General features: G+C 45.3%; 1 protein-coding gene across 1 annotated transcript in view; it reads left to right on the forward strand.

Annotated features, from left to right (window-relative positions):
- LRIG2 (leucine rich repeats and immunoglobulin like domains 2) overlaps window positions 1-24,561 on the forward strand; it is a 274,622-nt gene that overhangs the window by 94,597 nt on the left and 155,464 nt on the right. Inside the window, exon 7 of the mRNA XM_069633358.1 lies at window positions 13,402-13,545. Within this exon, the coding sequence (XP_069489459.1) occupies window positions 13,402-13,545 (144 nt within the window). The remainder of the gene's footprint in view (window positions 1-13,401; window positions 13,546-24,561) is intronic.

Below are 24,561 nucleotides of genomic sequence, written 5' to 3' on the forward strand. Positions count from 1 at the left end.
GTTTCTTCACTGGCTAGAAAGTCCTTCCGACAAGTGAACGTTGCGCAGTGAATGTTAAGTGTCCAAATTTGTCCGTATTGTCTTTGTTTGGCGGTATTTTTGTGGGTGAGTAGCGCTGCGTGTAGAAGCTTTTTGCTGGTAGGTTTGCTCAGCGCCTTTAATTTGAGCAGGCCTGGTAATGTCTCTCCCTTTCCCTTGCAGGAGAAATTGTGGTATTAGCGGCTCGAGTCCGGGTTCAGCACTACTGGAGACTTGGTGGTTTTGCACCGCATGTAGAGGGAGAGCGTGCAGTGAAATCAATGTCCTCGTTATTGGAGCGAGCGCTATGAATGTCTCTTCTTTCTTACAGGGGTTTGTGCGCTCGTGCAACTAACCTGGATTACAGCGTCGCGGGAAGTTTCGGCGAGTTTGCGCAGCGTTACTGATGTGCGCGTGTTAGCGCTGTCCTTGTTCTTACAGGTGCCGGTGTAGAAGTCCCCTCTTGACTGGAGATAGCTGCACGTGGAGTAAAAACCAGGTAACCTGAAGCTGAATGATCAGCAGGTAAGCCGAAGTAGGATGATCCGGAGCAGGTAAGCAGATGCTGGCTGATCCAGAGCACAGCAAGTGTGTTGCTGATACAGCTCACAGTAAGCAACACAAAGCACTGGAAGAATCTTGGGTGTGGCTTATATAGCCAGCCACACCCAAACACTAGAGAGCTCATGAGTTATCATGCACTTCCTGTTTGGCAACAGGAAGTGGTAACCAGGAAGTTACTACAAACATTAGGAAGGAATGAAAGGAGGGATTTGTTATGGTTTCTTTGTGTGCTTATGCCAGTCCTGCCAAGCCTCCACCCAGCTTGCCCCATCTACCTTCTTGATACCCATGACAACAATGTAAAGATGATGCCTATGCAGTTTGTCAGACTCCAAAGTCAAACACACAGAAAAACATAGAATGAAAAGTACAAAGTCTCAAAGTTCAGCAAAAGAACTGTGGGTCTGGGTCTCTAAGGTGGGAGGAGTTTAGCGCTAAACTGAAAATTCTCCCTAACGTACCCCTTCAAAGATGGGCAAAGCTACTCAGCCACTCTACTAAATTGTGTAGTACAGGCCTATGTTAAAAGTTGGGTCACTAATACCAACCATATGAGCCTTGTAAAGTCCCACACCAGTTGGACTTGACAAAATCTTACCTAACACTTTAATCAAACAGTTCTTTAATCTGGTCATCGAGTCACTTTGTTCCTTCTCCCATTTCCAGGGTACATTCTGCTTCAGCAATTTGGTCAAACGTTGTGTAATCTCTCCATAAATTTCAACACATTTCCTATTGTAATCTGTCATTACTTGCCAAATCTTTAGACTTTTGGGTTGATGGTATCTTTTATTTTCTTAATTGCTTTCACCTTTTTCTTTTGCGGGTATACCCATGGTCTGTTACTTCCTAGCCTAGAAAGACACTTTTTCTACACAACTGCTTTGTGTGAAGATAATTTTGCCCCAGCCTTTTGTAGCTGACAGAGCATATGTGTAATTTAATTAAAATTACTTTTTAAATCTTCATTTTTTGATTATCGCATCATCCACATAAACAATGGATCCTCTCTCAGCTGCATCTTGAGTAACTTGCTGAGGAATATACCAAATTCACTCCCACTATTGACCTACCCAATAGGGGTCTGGGACCATGCATACTGTAATTTGTCAAAGGAAAACACAAATACATTTTGTATGTCTTCAGCTAGTGGTGCACACCAGTACGGACCTGCAATATCCACATTGGTAAATACCTTTTGATCCTACTGTGAATAGGCCTAATATTTCCTCTAGATGATGCCACATTTTTAATTATTTCAGTGAGTGACTCCAGGCATGCTAGGGGTATCCTATATTGTCACGCAACTACTGACTCCCTACCATGTCCTTCTGGTAGTGTGGCAACATGTAAATCGGTCAGCCTAAAGTCATGGGCATCTTTGGCAAACACCTGTTTGAATTCCACTAATATTTTCCTAAAGTGATCTTTTGTGCAAGCACCTGCCACTTCAATCTGCTCTTCTGCCATTTTAGAAAATTCTGGGTAATCCTCCAAAGGAGGGAACCTCTCTACTGTCCTCTAATTGAGTGGCATTGTCTCTTTGAAGAGCTGCTATGCCCAAATATTTTGAAATGTGGGCCTCTACTTCAATTTGCTGCTTTTCTCTTTCGGATTCACCAATTTCAAATAGGACACAATTCTCCTGATGACAGCAAATCACTTCATTTGGTGCATAAGGGGTACAGAGACTGAATTCTAAATATTCCCTTTTGTTTACAATCCATTGATTTAGGTAATTCATCCTGTGGGGGATAAATAGCTTTCAGGGATATTCCCAATCACTGGGTTGCTGAAATAATCAGTGTAGTTGGATTTCTGCACTGCCATCACAAACGCTTTTTCTTTCTTCCAAATGAATGTCCTGAGACACTTTATTACAAATACCAGTGTTCGGATGGGGCCATCCTCGATCTCCACCAATGGCGCATATTCGCAGTCTGTCTATCTCCTGCTACGTCATGGATTCATTTAGGCACACATATGCATCAGGACCTTTAATCAGTTGCCGCTTTGTCTATTTTAATGTTGTTGTAAATTGTCTGGTAAATGCAGGAATGGTAACCTCCTTTTTCACTTGACTCATTTGCATATGGCATTTGGGCACAATGGTAAGCTTGTCTCTTGTTTTCAAATTCAGGTGCAGTGCCACCCAATCTAGATCAGGCATTCTGATTCAAGAAATCTAACACCATTCACGCACACGGCATAATGTCATTTCCCAAATAGAATTTATTTTGTTTTCCATTTACAATCCAAACATTGTGATGAATGCTTTGGGATCCAATTCTAATCTTTAGCATGCATCGACCCACAATTCATTGCCCTAACTTTGGGACATCCAACCCCAAAATTACTTGATTTTAAAACTTGGTATCTCCTCTCTGTCAAGTATTCGTTTAAGCACTTTTTTATTAATGAAACTCCTTTCCTGCTCCAGCGTCAAAATGGCTGCAATCATTTCAGGATACCCATTTACATGGATAGGGGTACATAGGTGCCCTTTTCCCATGTATATTTCTGCAATTGTTGAAATGTATTTTTCCTGCTCTGATTCTGCAGCAATATTTGGCTTGCAGTTTTCCTCATCTAAATAAAAAATGCAATGTGTGTTCATCTCGCTCTGCCAGTTCTTCTTAGGAGCCAAACAACTCTAAAGATTGCTTCTTTTTCTCCTTGCCTGACATCCTGACACATGAGAATGACAGTAACACTAGCCACACAGCCATTCTGAAGATCTACTTCCACTGCACTTTCTGATTTAGCAATTGTGTGCATTCCTTTACGCAATTGCTCAGTCATTATTTTATTAGGTTTGTTTTTTCTTTGGCTAACGACCACAACACCCCATTTACCCCATCAATGGGAGGTGACCGACTCCTCCAGGCAATTTGTCCCTATAATGAAGGTTATGTCATTAATGGGTGTGACCAACACTTTGTCTCATCCTATGCTTACCTATCTTTGTCAACCTCAGTGACACCTTCGATAGGTATTTCTTTCCCATTGAAATTGTGCAGAGGGCCTTCACTCTGCCTCACCGTTAGAGTTTTGTGGAGATCACCCCTCCTTGATGCTTTGGATCAGTTCCCTTGACCTTATTGTTGCTTGGGTACCTGTGTCAATCATTGCAAACATATTATTTTGCTCTTCAACAGTGATAGGAGAATAATATCTATCCTCAAATTCTTCTATTATGCATAGAAAGTGTGATTTGCTACTGATCCCAGGACTCACTTTTTTTCAGACCAGCCTGACTTTTTGCTAGGCAAAGGGATATACGAAATTACATCTTACCTCCCCTTTGGACCATTTCTATGTGAATTTCTTTGTCTATTCTCCTAGACTCGGCACCCATTTCAAGTGTAGCCACTGACTGTCCCTCTGACTTAGAACTGTTTATGTCCACTCCCCATTCCTTCATTGTGCTTTCCCCATTGTCTGTGTCCTTTCAACTTACCTCCACTCTGGAACCTATTGACTGTGTATTTTCGCAAGCAACGGGTGACAGAATGTCAGTTTCTGATGTGTGACACTTAAATGCATTTTGCATGGTACCTGTCATTTTTGTCTCTTGGAATTTATGTGGTTCAAAATATTCCTCAAGTTACAGAACTACGTCTGCTTTTTGGGGAATGTTCATATTTGTGGGGGTACAAGCTGTATTTTGGTTGTCAAGTAAGGATGAACTACATGTTGATCCTGACTCCTCTATATTGCATATTCTTTTTAAATTGCCATATAGGGCGCTGCTCTTTTGGGGTTTCCTGATCATTTCTTATTTCCTGCCCCTCATTTCCACACACCTGAATTGTCTGGTTCAAATCCAAGTTGTGTGTTACTGGTCCCTGGCTCAATTTCATCCATTAGTTTTTTAATGGTTTTAATTCATTAGACAACTGTGTTTATTCAAAGGTAATTCATGGGCATCTGTGTTCACATCATGACAAAAATAGCTAGTAGTCACTCGTCACTATGGTGCAAGGTCACTCCTATGGCTTTCTAAACCTTCATTTGGTTGTGTTTTTGAACTGCACATAATATCCCTATTTGCTCGTACAGCATTTTAACCTGGTCTTCGAAGCATTGTAACCTGTCCATGTCTCTGAATTCATCCCTTTGTGGTCTGGACTGGTAATGATTGAATTCTCCCCGATTAGGCCTGTTCTGGCACCTTTCAGGAGATTTGTGTTCCCCCTGAATTCCCGTGACACAGGAGGTGGGGAACATGGGGTGAACATTTTCTGACTGGTGGGGACTGACTATATTGGCGAGCTACATAATTCACATTTTGTCTTTCATGTGGTGGGAATTGTTCCCTACGCTGACTTCTATTTTAATTAATCTGTCTACATACCCTCGTCTTTCCTGGTGGCCATACACCATTGTTGGGGTCAAATCTACTCTGGGTACCTAATGTTATGGTATGGACCGTTGTATATCTGATTCTGGTCATTATTTAGACCTAGCATGTCATGGCAAAACCCCACCCTAGGACTAATGTAAGAATGTCTGTCTGTCGCTGAGATTAATGGCTTGGAACATAGGAGCATGGGGTAGTGGTCTCTGAGCCACACCCCTTTGATATGAAATTTACAACTGGCCTGTACACAAGTGTTTCTCGTGCGACAAGGACTGGAGAACAAAGGGAGGACAGAACGACAATCTTACTGGGGCTTGTCATTCAGATTGCGCAAGTGTGGGGGAGAGGTGCAGGTAACTCTATGTGCAGCCATCAGGTGGCTCATAATTGCTGAGAGAAGGGACTGTAGGGTTGCAGGTACAAACCCTTCAGTGCAGGGGTAGCCCGGAGGCAGTGCAAGGGCAACTGGATATGCAGGAGCCCGGGCCCGAGTTCAGAGGGTAGCCAGGTGACCAGTGCGTGGAGCAGTCAAGGATGTCAGCAGGATAGAGGAAGTGAGAAAGCGGAAGTGAAAAGGAAGGTCTTGAGTTGCTTCCAGAACCAGAGGTGGTTCTGCTCAAGTTTGATAGAAGCAGGGAGGCTGTTCCAGAGGGAGGCCCCAGCCGAGGAGAGAGATCTGCCCCCACTCTCTGCTTGTTGAAGCATCTGACCTCAGAGTTGGAGGTGGATGAGCAGAGAGCTCGAGATGGAAGCTGTTTAGGAAGAGAAAGTTAATGGTAGTGCGGTCCCAGGCCCCATAAAGCCTTGTGGATGATGCAAAGGGTCTTTAACTTGATCCATGCAGCCACAGGCAGCCAGTGAAGAGATTTCAGAGCCGGAAAGATACGATCCCTGGGCGGTGGGGAAGGGGAGTAGAGGGAGATATTTCAGTGCTTCTGGCAGCTTGGATGACAGTCTAGTAGTCGTGGAGACAACCAGCATATTATGAGACAGGGCCAGCTTTTCCAGGATTTTGCCCAGGAAAGAGTTATAGATCGGCGATAGTGAGCTGGAGAGGAAGGATCGGCAGAGGGATTCTTAAGAAGGTGGTGCACAAGGGAGTGCTTGAGGGGGGAGGAGAAGGTTCCAGTGGCAAAGTAGTGGTTGCAGAAATCGGCCAAGTGTGTCCATGTGGAGCTTGATGGTGCTGGGCGTGCAGGGGAGAACCTGCTTTGACGAGGCTTTTATAGTTTGGACTTCCAGAGTGTTACAGATACAGCGATGAAGGTTAGAGAGGGATGTGTTGGGGTGTGAGTCAGCCAAAGGTGCAGGAGGAGAGGAGAAAAAGTGGTGGCAAAAGCCTCAACTGACATACGCTTCTTGGGTCGTATGATCAAGAAGTTAGGTGCCAAAGCTGGAGTCGGCTTAACCTGAGGGTAGAGAGAGGTGAGAAGGAAGTGGTCACTCAGAGAGGAAAGTGGTGAGAGGGTTCAAGAAGGGGAGGTCTGAGGAGATCCGAACATCCAGGGTGTGCCCTGCAGAGTGAGTCAGTGTGGTGTGGCATTCTTTGACAGAGTTTGGGCTGATTCTAGTGCCATCTTTACCGATTCTACCTCTAGAATTGCTGGTGTGGAATCCGTAGCCTTTGATTTTGTTTCTTTAATTTTAGTTACTCTTCTTTCTCATTAATTATTACCTCATATAGTTTAGTTGCCTGTTCAACGATTCATTCTAATGGTTTTTCCCTATCAAATTCACAGATTAGCTTAGAGCAATTTCTTTTTGAAGCCCATAGAAATAGTTTTGCTGAGTGAGGGTTGAAGGTCATATAACGTGAGAAAGCCTTTTTTAAGTTATGAAAGAATTGGCGAGGGGATTCATTTGGTTGTGCAGACATGCTATAAGCAGCTTTCATGGCTTGCTGTATAGACTGATCGGGCGAGAATTGGTGTCTAATTTCTTATCTCAAAATCTGCCAGTGACCCATTTTCCTGTTCATTTAGGCCTCAGAGAACACTGGCAGAAACTGCATCTAAATTGAGGTGAAAGTACCGCCCATATTGTTCCCTAGGGATTTGAAGGGTTTTTAACATATCATAGCTTAACTCCAGATCTTCGATAGAGCTGTCCCCTCCTTTTTTGAATGGTCTGATCAAAGATTTGATATTTTTCATAATTTTTAAGGCGCTAAATGGTGCATTCTGGGATGTCATTTTGTCCCCAAATCTTTTGTGGATGAGCACATGTGTGAGCAGTTGCGGGTGATTCAGACTCTAATACTGGATCATAGCTATTGTCAGCTGGACAGAAGCCTGCAGATTTCCCTGGCTAGAACTGTGATATATTTCAGCTTCAGTGAATGTAGTGCACTGACCCTTTTCTTGAGATTTGAGATTTGCTATTCCATTTCTTTGCACTGCGCGTGGAGCGATGTGCCTCATGGCAAAGAGCAGCATTCTCATTCCTGACTTTAATGATTATTCCTGATAATCATTTGATTGAAGCCTGATAAAGTTGTGTTTTTCTTCATTCTCAACCTTTAGTAACATTTCACTTTCCATTGCACATAATTCCTTTGCTTTCAAACTGTCTGAATTTCTGAGATTGCGACCTCTCTATCCTGTCGTACATTGTTTAACACAGTTTTTAAATGAATTAATTCTTGCTCACTTTCCGCAAATTATTGGTCTCTCTGAACCAAGCGTGCATCAAGGTTGCTGCATTTGGCTTGAAGTCCTGTGTCTAGCTCTGTTTTAACTCTGCCTTCATCTTTTCCACCCTTTCACATTCTGCCTCTAAATTATACTGCAACTTACTAATGACCTCAATCTTTTCCCCGTAGCTTGATGAACCTATGTAGTAGAAACCACAGCTTGCCGCACAACCTGATAATATAATCTTTCTCCCGTTGGCGCTCCGAAGCTTTAAATAATGCAAGAAGATACATTTGTATTATGCTTCCTTCATCAAAAATATGTTCATGGGCCTCTTTTTCAACTTCAATACTAATCGGTCTTTGAACGTTATTAGATTTTTAGATGACCAGGTTGCGAAAGCAGAGTTTTGTTTCGAGATAAGCTGACAGTTCAGAAAACCCAGCTTCTATATCCGACATGGTGGGACTATTGCCAATAAGACAATAACAAGTCAGTGTGCACAGATCGGTTTCTAACACTTTCCTCACAGCACTAGATCAGAGAATGAACACACAATATGGATATGCTATATTATGCAAGGACACGCCCACAGTAATTACTGCTGCCCGGCCACTGCACCATAAATGTGTTTGAGATATTTTTCAGCATTTTTGGTGTGCTTTTTGTGGTATTTTGTGGTATGGTGGCGAGCCCTAAATACAGAGTTGCCTTATTTCTTTGATGCCGGGATTACAAACGGTAAACCAGGACCGAACCCGGTACGCTATGAATCATAATTTCATGTTCCTGTGGTATTTTATTTACAATACCACGTTATGCCCTTTTGGCAGTATCTCGGGACACACGTTACCATGCAAACTGAAGTCATTCAGGTAAACCGCCCCTGAGAAGTACCCAGTTCAATGACCAGTTTATTTCTGTATTTTACCACATGTTATAAAGTGAACTACTTCCTGCGGTAAATGAGTTTACAACCTGTTCTGCATCAATCTGTATGCCAACCCAAGAAACCAGAACATATAGTAAGTACTGAGGCTAATTCATCTTTCTCTTTAGTTATCTATAGAATTATGCAAAATATCAATACAAGACCTGCAATGCGCAGCAATCTCGCATAACTTTTTCTGTGATTCAAACAATGCAAAAGAAATATTCACAAAACAATTCTGCTGTTGCTTTGCCAGCGATAAATTAGCTCTCCACAATAAGCTTCAGACACAATTCTAGTGTTGCAGTTCAGAACGTGGCTATCCTTGAAAGATAGCAATTACTCTGTGCAGCTCACTGCCTTCAGTTATATTTACACCATTGCTACTTGGCAAGGAAAAACACATGGAACAACTAGCCACGTTTGTATGAAACACAAAATTCCCCCGTCTGCAATTGCCTATCAAATATTGTTGTAAAAATCATTAATACACCTCGCACCTCAATTTACTAGAAACTTACCAACTATAATGCTTGATTCTGTGAGCCCCCCCTGCAGAAAAGTCAGGGTTCCTCTCTCCACCCAGCCAGAATTTCTCTTCCCTGTCTGCTTCACTCATCTCAGCCTGATAGAACTCCACAAAGTTTCTTCCCCTGCCTGCCAGCAAATGCCGGAGATCAAGAGTGCCTGAGATACAGTGCCCCAGCCTGAGAGCAAGCCAGCTGGCGATGGCTCATTTTTAAAACCCGCTGACTGTCGCCTCCCATCAATGCATGTCCCCCTTATAGAAGGCATACCTCTGCCTCTTTTAGTGACATCATTCCATCAAAACCACCTCCCTTTGTTAAGTAGCTGTTATGCAAAGTTTGAATGCAGTACTCTGGTAACACTACAAACAACTGACTACAGGTATAGAAAGCCAACCTTTGGTATAAGCTTGTACTACACCGTTTTGGTAGCGTGTTGAGCAGTCAGGCTTGTCTCAAGAGGGGTCAATGTGAGCTGTAGTGGAGTTACACTGAGATTTACAATTACAAGTATTCAAATAAACTTGCACTCAATGTTTCTTGAATAAACAATTATTAATTTATCAGTCAGTTAGAATGAGCCTTCTTCAGGGGAGCAATATAACAACAACACTCAAATACATACTCTTAATATCTCAGTAAATACCCTTTTGGGATGGCCCACAGACACTATATACACCCTCAGATGACTTCAATTGCTAGGGTGCTGGGGACATTAATATATCACTGTTGCATTTAGAATCATATAGTAATAAGCCAAAGGAAATGATTATTTGGAACAAACAAACCACAAATATTCCTAAACTGGCAAATACTTTCAGAACCCCCAATATGTCATTCAGAGGAAGAGGCTAAGCCAAAGTCAGTAGGCAAAAGTCTATATGAGCTGAAGGACTTCTTTGTGGGCAAGTAGAAAGTCTTTGCACAGAAGTCTTTGTAGAAAAGAAGAATCAAAAGTCGGGCCACAAGCTGATTCTACTTGAGTAGTATAAGAAGCAAGCAACTCTACAGTAAGAGGTAAGTTCTCTCGGACTTTACAGTTCCTTTAGAATGAAGAAAAGTGCAGCAGATGACTTCTGTTCCTGTGCAGCTCTGCAGATGTCACTATTCCTGGGCCTCAGTCGTGGGGACAAGAGGGAGAACTTCTGGGGACTCCTGCACTGCAATGGGACGGTCACTGCTCGCACCGGCAATCTTCAATTCAGTGGCTGTCGAGGTGGGCTTTCCTTGCTTCTGGGGTCCCGCACTCTGTGGGGGCTCAGGCTCAGTCAGTCCTGCTTCCTTAGAGTCCAGAAGATCTTCCTGAAGCTCTAGGCCAGTTTAAAAGCAACACACACAATCTGGTATTCCGCTCTCTGGCCATACAGTTTCCAGCAGCAACTCTGTGGCAATTCAACCGGCTGCAAGATGGATGTCCCGGTGGCTTACTTTGGAGTTGATTGTCCCACCAACTCAAAGGGAGAAGTCGACCTTGCAAATTTGGAGTTTCAGCACAGCAGCAGTTCTTCACCGGCAAACGAACGCTCCAGGAGTTGTAGCAGACGTCCTTCAAGTTCTTCTTCGGTTAATTCGTGCAGTGGTCGGCTCTGCCTTCCAAGCCAAAAGCCCCGTCTTTTATTCAGATCTCTCCCATTCATTCCAGCCTAGCTGTCAAGTCACCCTGCAGGGTGGCTGTCCTTGCCGGACAGTCAGCCGGCCAATCACAACAGAGTGCATTTGGGTCTCCATGGGGACTAAGTACAGGGAGTTTCGGGCACCTCCCTCACTTCCTGCCTACCCCATACACCCTGGATCCAGAGGCAGGCTTGATTCATGAAACCCGCCAAAGGCAAAGCGAACAATGGAACCAAACCTGGTTTGGCGCGCAGAGTAAATCTCAAGAAGGACCTTTCCACAAAGAAATGGTGAAAAAAGATGACCGGGGGCCATTTTGACAAAAATGCCACCCGTGGGTGCTTTATTGCAGCTGCGAACGCAGCCCGCGGTAAATGCACACCTTGGTAGTTAAAACGAAACCACTGCCACCAGCCATTCATTGAGAAAAGACTAACATCTCATTGTTTCATGAGAAGCTAGGCAAAAGGCGGTACTGGGTAACCCCTCCAGCACCCTATTGTAAGATGGTGTGTGCAGTGTCTAGAAAGTTACAAATGTAAGTAAAGTCAATTTCACTTTACTGCTCTGGGAAACGGTAGTTTATCCCAGAGAAGGTATTTACACCTTTAGCAAATCTGAAAGAATTCCCTGTGCCAATGCACTGAGGGTGCTGTGTGACACAATGTAAAAGATGATGCCTATGGAGTTTAACCAAAGGAAACTGTGTACAAAATCACATTAAAATACATGAGAGTGGGGGAAAAAGGGTCTGGCGCTCTCCATTTCTGAGAATTCTCCCTAACCTCATCCAACCCTCTAGAAATGTCTGACACGTGTTCATCTTGTCACCTCTACACAGAAATTCAGGCAGGCAACGGATGCAAAGTGTTAATTTCTCAGTTCTATTTTCCTGAACAGTTTAGACAATAAGCTCACTTTGTGTAAAACAGGAGCTACATTCCCAGGCTTGCATTCCTCACGTCTTGACTGCAAAACAAGTTTTTTATTCTGCACATTTTAGTCTCTTTTAAAATAAACCGGCTTTTCATAAATATTTTGCAAGACAGGGCGACAGACTGAGTTACCTTTAACATTAGCGTGGGAGATGTATATTAGTAATTTGGATATGTTAGTAAGTACATTTAGTTCAGATTTCATTGAAACTCAGTTCATAGTGAACTGTGGTGTAGGGTTCAAATCAAAATGGCTTTTATGGTAGCAAATTCAAGCCCCTCCTTTTTACCTTACATATAATATATGTTTGAAATGTACTGATTCGCATCAAATTCAGTCCATTGTCTCAACTGAGTTTCACACCCTTGTTGACAAGTGGGGTCAGTTTTCACCTTTGTTTGAAATTTAGAGCCTTAGTTAAAATTCAAAACCTTGGCTGAAATCCGCAGTCTCTCTTCCTACAGGGTACAAATCCAGACTGACAGCATGGCTATGTTTTTGTATGCTCTGCCTTAAAATGCTTTGACTCGCAAGACTGCTGTAAACTGAGGTACACCCGTAGTGTACCAGAGAGATTATCCCCTCTGTTTCCCATGTGACGAGGCGGGTGGTGGATTTTGGCCTGTTATATGGTTCCACAGAGTAGAATCAGTTTTACATGGCTAAGTCCTTTTAACCCCATTGTTCATTCTACTAAATGGAGGGGGGGGGGGGTATTGCCTCGACGACCTGTAGTGGGGCATGACTGTCCCTGATCCCTCGTTGTGTATGTGAGTGGCGGTGGCTATCTTTCGCCACATGCTGCAAGTATCCCAGGACTCCAGGCCTTGGTCAGTCCGGTACCAGTTCTGAATGACCTGAAGATGTCTGTCTGGAATGTGACTTCAATTCTTTTGTATAAGAGCCCTTCCTGGGTGCAAGGTTGTGATTGGATGAATGATCCGTAATTGACTGAACACCCATTTCTTGACTGATGCCGGCTGTTTGGGTGCACTGTTCTCCCCGCCTCCTGATGGGGATGAACGCAGGCTCAGTCAGCCCACCATCAAAAGTAATATCCTGCGCCAAATCTGCAGAGGGTCCCAAAGTTGAGATGGTAGTCGCCCCCCAAATCCACCGACTTTATTGGGTTTTATTGCAATGAATTTGATCCTCTTAGGTTCATTCACTGTCTTTTATGTATATAGTTTTCTTGTACAGCGAACATTTGTTGCCAGCAATTACAGTATATGAAAAGAGGCATATTTATGCTTTTGGCCATCTTACCAACAGGTAATACTATACTATAAGAGATCCTCTTTATTCGCTGCTAATGCAGCACCTATTTCTCCTAAATAATCATAGGAAGCATTTGTTGGATTTCAGTAGTAGGTATGCTGTTGATTGGGTGTTATTTCCTGCTTTCTGTAACACTTGTGATGGGTAGGCCCTTATATGGCACATTATGCCACATGAGTGACCATTGGGAAATGAACTAAGCTTAAAATGCTCATCATATTTTATTTTGTTGTCTTTGATATTTGTTCTGTCTTTAATCTACCAAACATTTATTCCACACCTCCAAAATTTTCTTTTTCTCACTGTTGATAGATCTTACTGAACGAAAACTAACACGTGGTTTTGATTCCCTTGTTTGGTAGGTTCTGGGATTATGTACTGGCTTGTGAAATTTGCCTGTTGTCCTGTGATCACAAGCTAGAGAACCATGTTTAGACCTGACGTCAGTGCATAATTCACAAAGACGTTGATTAATCTGTTCAACCTTTGCAAGTTATTTGGAAAATCTGTAATGCATATCTTTCTTCAACTACGCAGGGAACTGGAGTACAATAACTTGACAGAACTTAACAAGGGCTGGCTGTATGGCTTGCGATCATTGCAGCAGCTCTACGTCAGCCAGAATGCTGTGCAGCGGATCAGTCCAGATGCCCTGGAGTTTTGCCAGCGACTTTTGGAACTGTAAGTGTTCAGCTGATCTGTGCTCTGATTTTGTTTATAAGCTGTAGAAAGATGGACTGAAGATGGTTTAGGCTTATGGAACATTCCTTTGCCCCTGGCGGCATCTGACGCTCTGAGTGAATGTCGGAGGGAGACTCTGGATAATTAGGAGGCAGGGAATGCAGTTAGAATCTGCTTGTCCACCTTTGGCACCCACTTTGCCACATCCCTAGAATGCACTGCTGTCTCCTCCCTGTAAACCCCCACTTTTGTTTTATATTAATGTGATACGGTTAACATATTCAACCTTGATATACATAAAGAATCATATAGTACAATTCTCATCAAATACATATAGAAAATTCATAGTACAACTCAATTGGAAAATGGAGGATTAATGTAATAGATTCATAGAACAAGGCAATATAAAATATCACAGCACCCAATTACCATCAAATTACCAGATTAATACTGCTAAGAAACATAAAAACTTCTATTCAAAGTGCTGTTTCCACCCGGGAACTCTATCTCAACCTTAATTCAGTGGTATTCAGCCAGCCTAAATGATCCACAAATTCGCAAAAATGATTGCCTAAATCTCAAATTGTTCATGCCAGTAGGCATTGGGAAACTTGCATAGATAGGCGGAATTGAGCCCAATGGTTTGTCAATCAAGTGGGATGTATGGATTTTTATAATTCATCATTTTCTCAATAGTAAAGATCCATTCCAAAGAAAAAGCTTTCTTTTTTCTTTATTTGGTAACCAAACCATAATTAGTAATCAAAATAGCGACTGCCCCGAGCACTAGCTTGTAAAACCGCTGATGCAAAATTTTTCGGAGTGGTAAGTGGTACATTTATCCTCTACCATTGGCTCCCCCAAATCCACATACATGGAACCCGCTGGAGGAACTTGCTATATTCCTCCAGGTGAAACCACCCTGGAGAGAGACCAGACCAAGTTCAAATCTCAAAGATGACATTGGAAAACTGGGGAAGATTTTAGGCACACTTACAAATACAGCATTGTGGGTGATCCCAGTTGATATCATATGGCTGGAAATCGATCTCAAGACAATAGAGGAGAACAGGCACCACCTTGGTTTTGTAGAATTGTAGTAAAGGTATAATCGACAACCTACAATAGGTATGATATATTTTTCTCATTTGAAATGAGCACTGTTCTGCTTTATGGCCACTCCAGAATAATTGTAATATTATTTGGGGTTCAGTAAATGTCAAACCCCAAATGTCAAATTTGTAATCGGTTCCAAAGAGTCCCTTATCCTCAATGAGTAACCATAAGACTTGTTCATACATTAAGTTAAACGTACATTTCATTTTTTGGGGGATTGACCATGGGTTAATTATTCGGTGTATTCGGTACTTGCATCGAAGATGCTGTAGCCTCCGCAGAGTGTGGTCCACCTCATCTGTGTACATCACCCACGATATTTGGAGTTTCCAATTTTAGGGCCAATAAAGGAAGCTTCTTCAAAAACTCAGGGCGGTCAGAAATAGCACCCTTGCCGAAATCCCTAATAAGTGTTACGGGCTAGTCAACGAGCCCTGACCATCCAACCTTATCTGAAAAGATGTCTCCTCTGCAACAAAAACATAAGATAATATCAGCAGGCATGGGGAGTTAGCCCAGGCTTTCAACTTTGCCCAGAGGCTTCAACACCTGATAAAAATCAATCAGGGCCACGTACACTGGAGGAATTTTAGGTAAGAATTTGCATAGTCCACCTGGTGTGGTACTACACAAGACTTTATTAGGTAACCCACCTTTTAATATAGGCCTGTTCTACACAAGTTGGTAATGTGACTGAGCAGCCAGGTTTATTTTAAGAGGCGTCATGTGAGTTTTAGAGCTGTACAATGAAATCCGTAAATACAGGTATCCAAGTAAACACACACTTAAGTTATAGTATAAATATTTATTTATCTATACACAAGGATATAGACCATCTTTAAAGCAGTAACTAATAGTAACATTAATCACAATTAGGATTCAATTCAACAAGAGCAATAAAGTAGGTGAGTAAACCTTTCATGTTATACGTATTCCAGCACATTGAGTGACATCATTTGAGGTTAGTAGTAACACTTGTATGTGACCACCATTGCAATATTGAGTTATAAGGAGGGAAAAGGTAGTCCGATCAGAACTTACTTTGTACTTGGAGAAACTGTTGGATTTTCCCAGACGCATGTAGGTAGTCTGTTATCCCAGCAATAATGGTGTTCTTAAAACCTGCAAGGGAACGGGCACTGCCAAAGCCAACAGTTCAGAAGGGGGCCTTTAGGGAGCCAGGACAGCCAAAGCCAATGGGCGCTAGTTCAGTGTTCCGATGCTCTCTTCTTAGAAAATGTATTAAATTGTCAGTAGTTCAAATAGAAAACACAACAGCTCAAGGGGAGTGCCCTTGAAGAAGCACAAGCTGGAAGGCCAGTGCAAGTGAGTTGAGATCAACAAAAGTGTTTAAAATAGAACTCCCCAAGCTAGGAAGCACCACAGTTATCAAAAGGTAAATGTACCCCATGCCCCACCTGTGAACTGAAGAACTTGTTCCATCTTGATGCCTTTCTGTTGCAGTGAAGCAGACCCTTGTTCCTGGTCCTTGGTTGTGATCACGAAAGGACGTCTGGTGGGCTCGAGAGTGGCTCTGCAGCAATGGGTTCTCCTTATTCAGTGGCATTTTGTGGTTTTGGTGCCTTTTTTCTCCGCACCTAAAAACGACGAACATCTCTGGTTAGAGGTTACTTAATCCTTTGGTCCTGGACTCTGGTTAGGGGACTCTGGATGAAGATTTCCTGCTTCTTTAGGGTCCTTTGGATGCCTACAAGTTTTGGCCAGATTCGCACTTGCGAAGACAATGCACTCGATCATGGTCAGGGTCCCCCAGGCATTGGGATTCTGCAGCCTTGGAAAGTCACAGCATGTCAGGGATTGCTCCAAAAAGAAACTTGTCTCGAGGCTAGTTGGCCCCACCAGCCCAATTGAGGAAGTAGTTCCTTTACGCGTCTTTCCAGTTGAAGCAAAAACGGGGTCCACAAAGAGGCTTCCGAAAGGCGATGACGTCTCGCTGGGTCACTGTTATTCTATGGCAAGTGCATGCTTCACAATATTACAAGGCTGTGCGCAAATGCCAGCTTCACAATTCCCTCAGTCTCGTTCAAACTTTACACAGATTACAATTTCTAATATTGGAAAGTAGGAGTCCCTTACCCTAGCTTTCTCTTGGCATCATTCCATGGGGTTCACATTTGCCACAGTTCACATTTCAACAAAGACATTCTAGACCCCTTACGTTCTTCTAGGCCCCTTACATTCTTCCCTTTACCTAAGTCCGGATCCTGGACCCCGTCAGGCTTTTTCTGAAGCCCAAAGTCAGGCTTTGCACAGTTCATTCATCACAATGTCCTAGGGTGTGTTGATTCACCCCAATTTGCAGGCATCCCTCAGTCGGGTTCACGTTTGCCTCCACATGTCAAAGACTTTCGACTGTACAATATGTTTGGTTTGACCACCTTGACGCCTCACGCGGGCCTCCCCTAAGGCCTCTTGGTACTTGTTGTTTCTCCTGGTTCGGGAAAGGGGCACCAGCCAGAGACCTTCGAATGAGCGCCCACGTGGCACCGGCCCACTCAATCTCTGGTGCCAGTTTCTCTCCCAGAAGTTCACATGGTCTCCCTCTGCCGGGCTCAGACCGTAAGGCAAAGTTTGTATGCAGTACCCTCTGGGACCACTACACACAACTAGGACTACAGGTGTAAGCAAAACCAACCTTTGGTATAAGTCTGTACCACACAGCTTTTGGTAGCGAACTGAGCAGCCAGGCTCATCTCGAGAGGGAATGTGAGCTTGTAGTGAGGTTAGATAGAGGTCTACAATCACAAGTATTCAACTAGACTCTTGCACTCAAGGTTTCTTGGTAAAACGCTTATTAATTTATTACACAATCAGTTAGAAAACATTCACTGAAAGGAGGCAATCAATATCACACGAAAATATACTACAGTACTTCACAGTATCGGGTTCTGAGGCATTTAAACTACTTTGAAGGAGGAGCAAAATGGCATTCAGAGCATTTGAAGTAGGAGCAAAAATACATAAATCAATAAAACGAATAGAGGTACTCTTAAACAGTGCAAATAGTTTGAGTTCACCAGAGTAGTGGTTCCAATGCAATAGGTTGGCCAAAGTCAATGGGCTAGAGTCTTGTATAAGAGAAACGGTTCTGGTAGTTTAAACGGAAAAGTCTTTGCCAAGGTTCTCAGAGGTAGTTCATAGAAGAAAGGTTTCTATGTCGGGTCACAAGCTGACTAGGCCTGTAAATTGCCAAAGTTTCACGCACTTTCGCAGTGAGAGGTAAGTTTTCTCAGTCTGGTTTTCACAGTACCTTAGATTAAGAAAAAGATGCAGCTGAAGACTTCTGTTCCTGGCAGATCTCGCTGTTCCTGAGCCTCAGTCGTGGGGACAGGAGGGAGGACGTCGGGACTCCTGCACGGGGACTGGTCGCAAAGCTGGCAAATCTTCGATTCCGGTACTGTCGTCAAGCACACAAACTGGTGTCCTTCTCCCTGGCTATTTGGTTTCCTGCAGCATGCTCTGAGAATGGTGTCCAGGTGGCTTATGAGTTGATTGGTCCCACCACCTCAAAGGTAGAAGTTGTCCTTGAAGGGCTTCTCTGTCGAGATTAACTTGGCGATTCAGACCTGCAGCAGGGCATCACCGGGCAAACCAACAGGCCAGGAGTTGCAGCAGCCGTCCTCTTCCAGCTCGTCTTAGGTTCTTTTGTTCCAGTGGTCGACTCTGCCTTTCAATCCAAGAGACTCGCCTTTTAACCAGTTTTCCCCCATTCATTACAGCATAGCTGCCACTCGCCCAGCAGGGTGGCTGTCCTTGCCGGACAGTCATTCAGCCAATCACGCCAGAGTGCATTTGGGTCTCCTAGGAGACTAAGCACAGGGAATTTCGGGCACCTCCCTCACTTCGTGCCCACCCCAGACACTCGGACGCCAGTGGCGGTTTTCTGACCTGACGCCCGCCAAAGGCGTAGGAACAAGGGGTCCAAACCTGGTTTGGCGCGCAGAGACAAACTCTAGATGGACCTTTCCAAAGAGAAATGGCGAAAAAAGACCGGGACCAGTTTAAACAAAGGGGGCTTAGACGCCATCTTGAAAAATATGGCTCCCGTGGTTTTTAGCTACCGGTGTTCGTGGTCGGGGAAAGTCATGGTAGTTCGTTGTAAAACCACTGCCACCAGCTGTTTTGATAGGAAAGGGTAGCATTGGACTGCTACTTGAGTTTCTAGACATAGGGGATACTAGGTAACGCCTCCAGCACTCTATTGGAAGATAGTGTGTGCTGGGTCTAGGAATTTAAAAAGACTAGTAAAGTCAATTTAACTTTACATTCTATGGGAAACTGTAGTTTTTCCCAGAGAAGGTGTTTAAACCTTGGGACAGCCTAAAAGGCTTCCCTGTGTCACTGCACTGAGGGTGCTGTGCGACACACTTGAGAAGATGCCTATACAGTTGTCTAAAACTCCAAAATCGAAGAACACAAGAGTAAAACGCACATGAAAATACATGAGTGGGGGAAAAAAGGCTCACACGCAAGGTTAAAAAAAAAACATCAAGTCCTCAAAATCCAGCAAAGTTGCTGGGGGTCTCTAAGGTGAAGGGAATTCGCACATTTATGAGAATTCTCCCTAACACGGACCCTTCTCACAAAGTTCACAAGGGTCTCCCTCTGCCTGGCTCGGAATCCTCACAACGTTCACAATCTTCAAGTGTTTTTGGACTCCCAGTCCCAGAATGCACTTGTGATTTTTGCTCCCATTTCACAGCTCCCCAAAACAGCATTCCATGTTTTGGTATGTGTAGGAGCCAGAAGGGGCTGTTTCAATGAGTTCTGAGTTTTACCACCTGCCCCTCATGTACCTGGGTTCGCCAGTCTGACCCCAGGGGAGGTGTTCTGCTACAGGTACCGCCAGGCAATCACAGCTGCCCCTGGTCTTGCTGTCTGGAAGTACAGCACCCTCCTCCACACTGCTGTCTCCTCTCAAATAGCAGAGCCAGTGTTTGGGGTGTTTTCTCCTTTTCCAGGGCTTCTGCAGCTCACTAGGGCTTTCTCCTTCTCTCCAGCACCTTCTAGCATCCCTGACTTGCTCGAAGTGTGCTTTCCTGCTCCGCCGTTTTATGCTGCCTGGGAGAGATGTGGAGCAGGGTGTGGGTAATTAAAGAGGGAGGCCTGACTTAGCCTGGCCTCATTAATGGGACAGTCTGCTGTAGAAGGGTTGAGAGTCTGTTTTCTGTTTCTGTGGTTCCCTGTTGGTAATCTTCATGTTCTCAATCTCTCCTCTCCTCGTCTCAGTGACTTTAGAAAAGAACGGAGCTCAGGAATTATGGGGATTGTAGTTTTCAGTAGTAAGTTTAGGAAAATCTGGAAAAATACTGTCGAAAGGGGGGGGGGTAGTCTTGTTGTCACTCACGGTAACCTGTCTGTGAGAAAGTGTCTGTGTCGGTGCTTGTTGGAATTGGGGAGGGGTTAACTGTATGGGTTTTGAAATTATGTATCGCGGGTGAGGGAAGGTCTGGTAGGGAGGTGTTACTGAAAAGGGGGTCCCTGTGTGTCACCTTGAGATTCCTTCTCCCTCTCTGACTCTGGACCAAACTGCAATGATCCTTCTCCGGGCATACAAAAAGAGGATTCCAAGGGGTTTGATGGAGAAGCACCCTTGGTTTACAGTAGTAGCATGTATTGTTTACCATACAATATTGAGTTTGGAGGGGGAAAGTGTTAGAGTAGAATAGGAACCTGTAGCACTGTAACAATAGTCTTTTCTCCCATAGGGATGTAAGAAGTTTTTCACCCCAGTGTTAGGGATTATTCTCCGAAATTTGCTAATTCCTTCTACCTTCGAGACCCCCAGTAGCTTTGCTGGATTTTGAGGACTTCATTTTTTTAACCTGGAGAGAGTGAGACCCTTTTCCCCCACTCTCTCATGTATTTTAATGTGATTTTTAACACTGTTTCTTTTGGTTGTGGAGTCCGTCAGACTCCACAGGCATCATCTTTTACATTGTGTCTCACCGCACCTTCAGTGCAGTGGCACAGGGAAGTCTTTCAGATTTCCCAAAGGTTTAAATACCTTCTCTGGGATAAACTACGGTTTCCCAGAGCAGTAAAGTGAAATTGACTTTACTTACAATTATAACTTTCTAGACCCAGCACACACTATCTTACAATAGGGTGCTGGAGGCGGTTACTTAGTACCTTTGTCTAGCTTCTCATGTAACATTTTTATGTTACCCTTTCCTCACTGAATGGCTGGTGGGGAGTGGTTTACTTTTTACTACCATTATGGGATTTTACAGCGGGCTGCGTTTGCAGCCACAGTAAAGCACACATGGGTGCCGTTTTTGTCAAAATGGCCCCGGTCTTATTTTTTCGCCATTTCTTTGTGGAAAGGTCCTTCTTGAGATTTACTCTGCGTGCCAAACCAGGATTGGTCCCTTTGTTCATTTTGCCTTTGGCGGGATTCACGAGTGAAACCCGCCTCTGGCTCCAAGGTGTCTGACTGGGGCATGAAGCAAGGGAGGTGCCCTAAACTCCCTGTGCTTGGTCTCCTAGGAGACAGCAATGCACTCTTGGGTGATTGGCCGGCTGGCTGTCCGGCAAGGACAGCCACCTGCTGGGTGACTGATAGCTGGGCTGGTATGAATGGGAGCAAGCTGCATAACAGGTGAGGCTTTTTTGGCTTGGAAGGCAGAGTTGACCACTGGACGAAGGAATCAGAAGAAGAACTTGAAGAGAAGGCCTGCTGCAACTCCTTGATCGTTGGTTTGCCCGGTGAAGCCCTGCTGCTGTGCTGAAACTCTGTATCGATTCGTATCGACTGATTCGTATCGACTGAGAAGCACCTGCAAGGGCAATCTGGACATACCCAAAGTAAGCCACCTGGACATCCTCTCGAAGCTGGTCGAGTTTGCACTGCAGTCACTGCTGGAACCGGATAGCCATGGAGAGGAACACCAATTAGTGTGTGTTGCTTTTAAGCTGGCTAAGAACTCAAGATCCTCCGGATTGACTGAGCCCCCTCAACAGAGTGCGGGACCCCTGATTCAAGGAAATCCCATCTCGACAGCCAGCAACCGCAGTGCTGCTATTCGCAGTAGACGCAAGGGGCTGAAACACTGAAGTGCCACCTGTTGGAAGATTGCCGGTTGCAAGCAGTGACTGTCCCATTGCAGTGCAGGAGTCCCCAGAAGTCCTCCCTCTTGTCCCCACTACAAAGGCCCAGGAACAATGAGATCTGCAGAGCTACACAGGAACAGAAAGTCATCTGCTGCACTTTTTCTTCAACCTAAAGGTACTGTACAGTCTTAAGAGAACTTGCCTCTTGTTATGTAGCCACTTGTCCTCGTTGGATACTTCCTTGGTTGCATTTGTAGAGTTGCTATCAGTTTCTTTATTTCACAAGCCTAATAAGCGTGCGGCCCTGCTTTGATTTCTTCTATTCTACAAAGACTTTTTAAACATTGGAAAAGGACTTTCTACTTACCTGCAAGAAGTGCTTCAGTTACCTTGACTTTTGCTAACTTAACATTGGCTGGCCTGGATCCCTGAATGACTTTTCTCTCTTCTGCTTATGTGCTTTGCCTTCCTTCCAGGAAAGGGTTAACTGACTTTGCATTGGGGGATTGTTTGGAAAGTACTTACGTACTTGAGAGTAACTGTGAATACTTGTTTTATACTCTTGCATCCCTTCCCCTTTCCTCCATACTGCATGGGCGTCCCTTCCAAGGTACGGGAGACGCAACCTTTTCCACCAGAAAAATCATCTTCCCCATTAAATTTAGAGGCACAGCTCAGGGAGCATCCGTGGCTCTGACTCCGCCCTCCAGCGCCACACGTCAGTCCCCTTTTCCGCATCAACGGGAATGGGCCGAATTCACCAGCGCTCTTGGGTTTGGCTTCGGCCATGTTATTCCATGCGTGGATACTTCTGTCTTTTTTGTCTTCTATCATTTAGGTAGTTGGTCCTCAGGCGTCCTGCTCCTCCCCAGCGCATGTTGACTTCTACAGGGTTCAGCAGGTGCAATGGGCTCTTCCCAATTTCAGACCCCCACGCCCTCTGCCTAGGTTGCCTTGGCCCAGACCACGGTTGGCAATCATGGTCGGTGTGTGACTCGCTGTCCTCGAAGGTGCTGAGGGACAGACTAGCCAGGTGGAGGGAGCTCTTCCAGAAGTCGCCTCCAGAGGATCTCAAGAACTTCATGAAGCATCGTCCCAGGTCCAAGGTAGGGCCGATATTTTCCAGCGCACCCCGCTAGGTAGACTCCTTCCCAGGGACTCTCCTGCATGGGAGGGACCGGCCAGGTCCTTCCACCGGCACCGAGGCTGCTACAGGTACTGGCCCTTGGTGGGGGTCGGGGGAAAGAGTCCTTGATCCTCCCAGATGCAGTGTCGAGGGACCGGAAGGTTCTTTTACCAGGCCTACACCCGAGGGGCTCTGCCCTTTTTCCGGCGCAATGGCCGAGGGGCTATGCCCTAATCAGCAATACGTCCAAGGGGGCGCCTAAACGTAGCTCTACCGACCCCTCCCCCCTCAGTTTGAGGGTGTCACACCTACCGGGCCGAGACCAGAGGGGCAGGGTAGGCCAAGTGATCCACACCCGAGACGAGTCTGGACCCAGCGGGCTGGGCTACACGTCGCAGGCACGTGGCAGGCAGCTCAACAAAATGGCCACCGCGCCAGACATGAACACCTGTCCCACACCATTCCTCGAATTTGGTGAAGAATGAGCGTCAAGGTGGGACTGGTCGCAACCAGGTAAGTGGCCTACAGTCTACCCTTCATATGCGCATGGCAACCTTCCCATGCGTCCATATGGACTGGGTACGCAGCGGCTCCAGCTGTCCCCCGCTACTCCATCGGTACCCCCTACCACCTCTTCGGCCAGCGAGGAGGTGCTCTTCGACAAAATCCTCGGCCTCATGAGGTCTCCGCAGATGGGGGCTATCATCAAGGACGCAGTCAGGGTAGACCTCGCCGCCATGCTAACGGCACCACAGACGCCTCCATTAGGCTCGCTGACCCCCAGTGCAGCCTCCGGCTCCACAGCCAACTCCGCAACCTCTGCGGTCTTTGTACCCCAGCCTCTGGCACCATCTACCCCTCCTCCACAAGATCCAGATACGCAGGTCATGGACAAGGAGGATTATCCGGACACGCCATCCTCAGCCAGGGTCTTCCATGAACGTCTTGCTGGCCTGGCGGAGTACCTGGGCCTCTCTCAACCCGAGGTTGTACAGCCGGCAGAGGAGGGTTCTGGCTGAAGTCCTCACAAGATGCCCCTCTGCCAACACGGGATTCCACTGCAAACCGATGTAGTCTCCCTGGCCAAGAAGGGTTGGCTCAAGCTCCACTCAGTCCAGCCTGTCAACCGACGCCTGGACGCCAAGTACAGGCAGATGGAGGGGGACACTCTTGCTCTCGACCCATCCTCGGCCACACTTCTTGGTGATCGCTGCGGCATCACTTTACTCCAAGCCTCAGTCGTCCTCAGCCTCTTCCTCTGCTGCGCTGTTAGGCAAGGAGGAGAAGATCTTGGAGGCTTAAGGCAAGAAGATCTACTCCAAGTGATGCCATGCTGGCTGCCGCCAACCAACGGTTATGGTGGGAAATTCCCCCGGAACTCCTCTCCCAATCACGCTTTAAGACAGGGCTAGCGGAGGCCAAGCTCGTGGTGCATGACCTCATGGAATCCGCAGTGGCGCATATTGATAACTCGGGCTGTGCCACCTGCATTTCCATGGACACGAGGTGCACAACCTGGCTCCGGGCAATGAAATTCAATCCAGACGTCAAGGAGTGCATTCTAGATCTACCGTTCGAGGGGCGGGGGAGGCCTTGTCCACGCCTCAACAGATGAAGAGCTGGACAAAAAGAACATCTCAAAAACGGCAAGGTCTTTATCCATCCTTACAAAGACCACGCCCAAATCTTACACCCAATCT

The sequence above is a fragment of the Ambystoma mexicanum genome, chromosome 13 (genome assembly GCF_040938575.1).
Source record: "Ambystoma mexicanum isolate Mex_15411 chromosome 13, UKY_AmexF1_1, whole genome shotgun sequence".
Lineage (NCBI taxonomy): Eukaryota > Metazoa > Chordata > Amphibia > Caudata > Ambystomatidae > Ambystoma > Ambystoma mexicanum.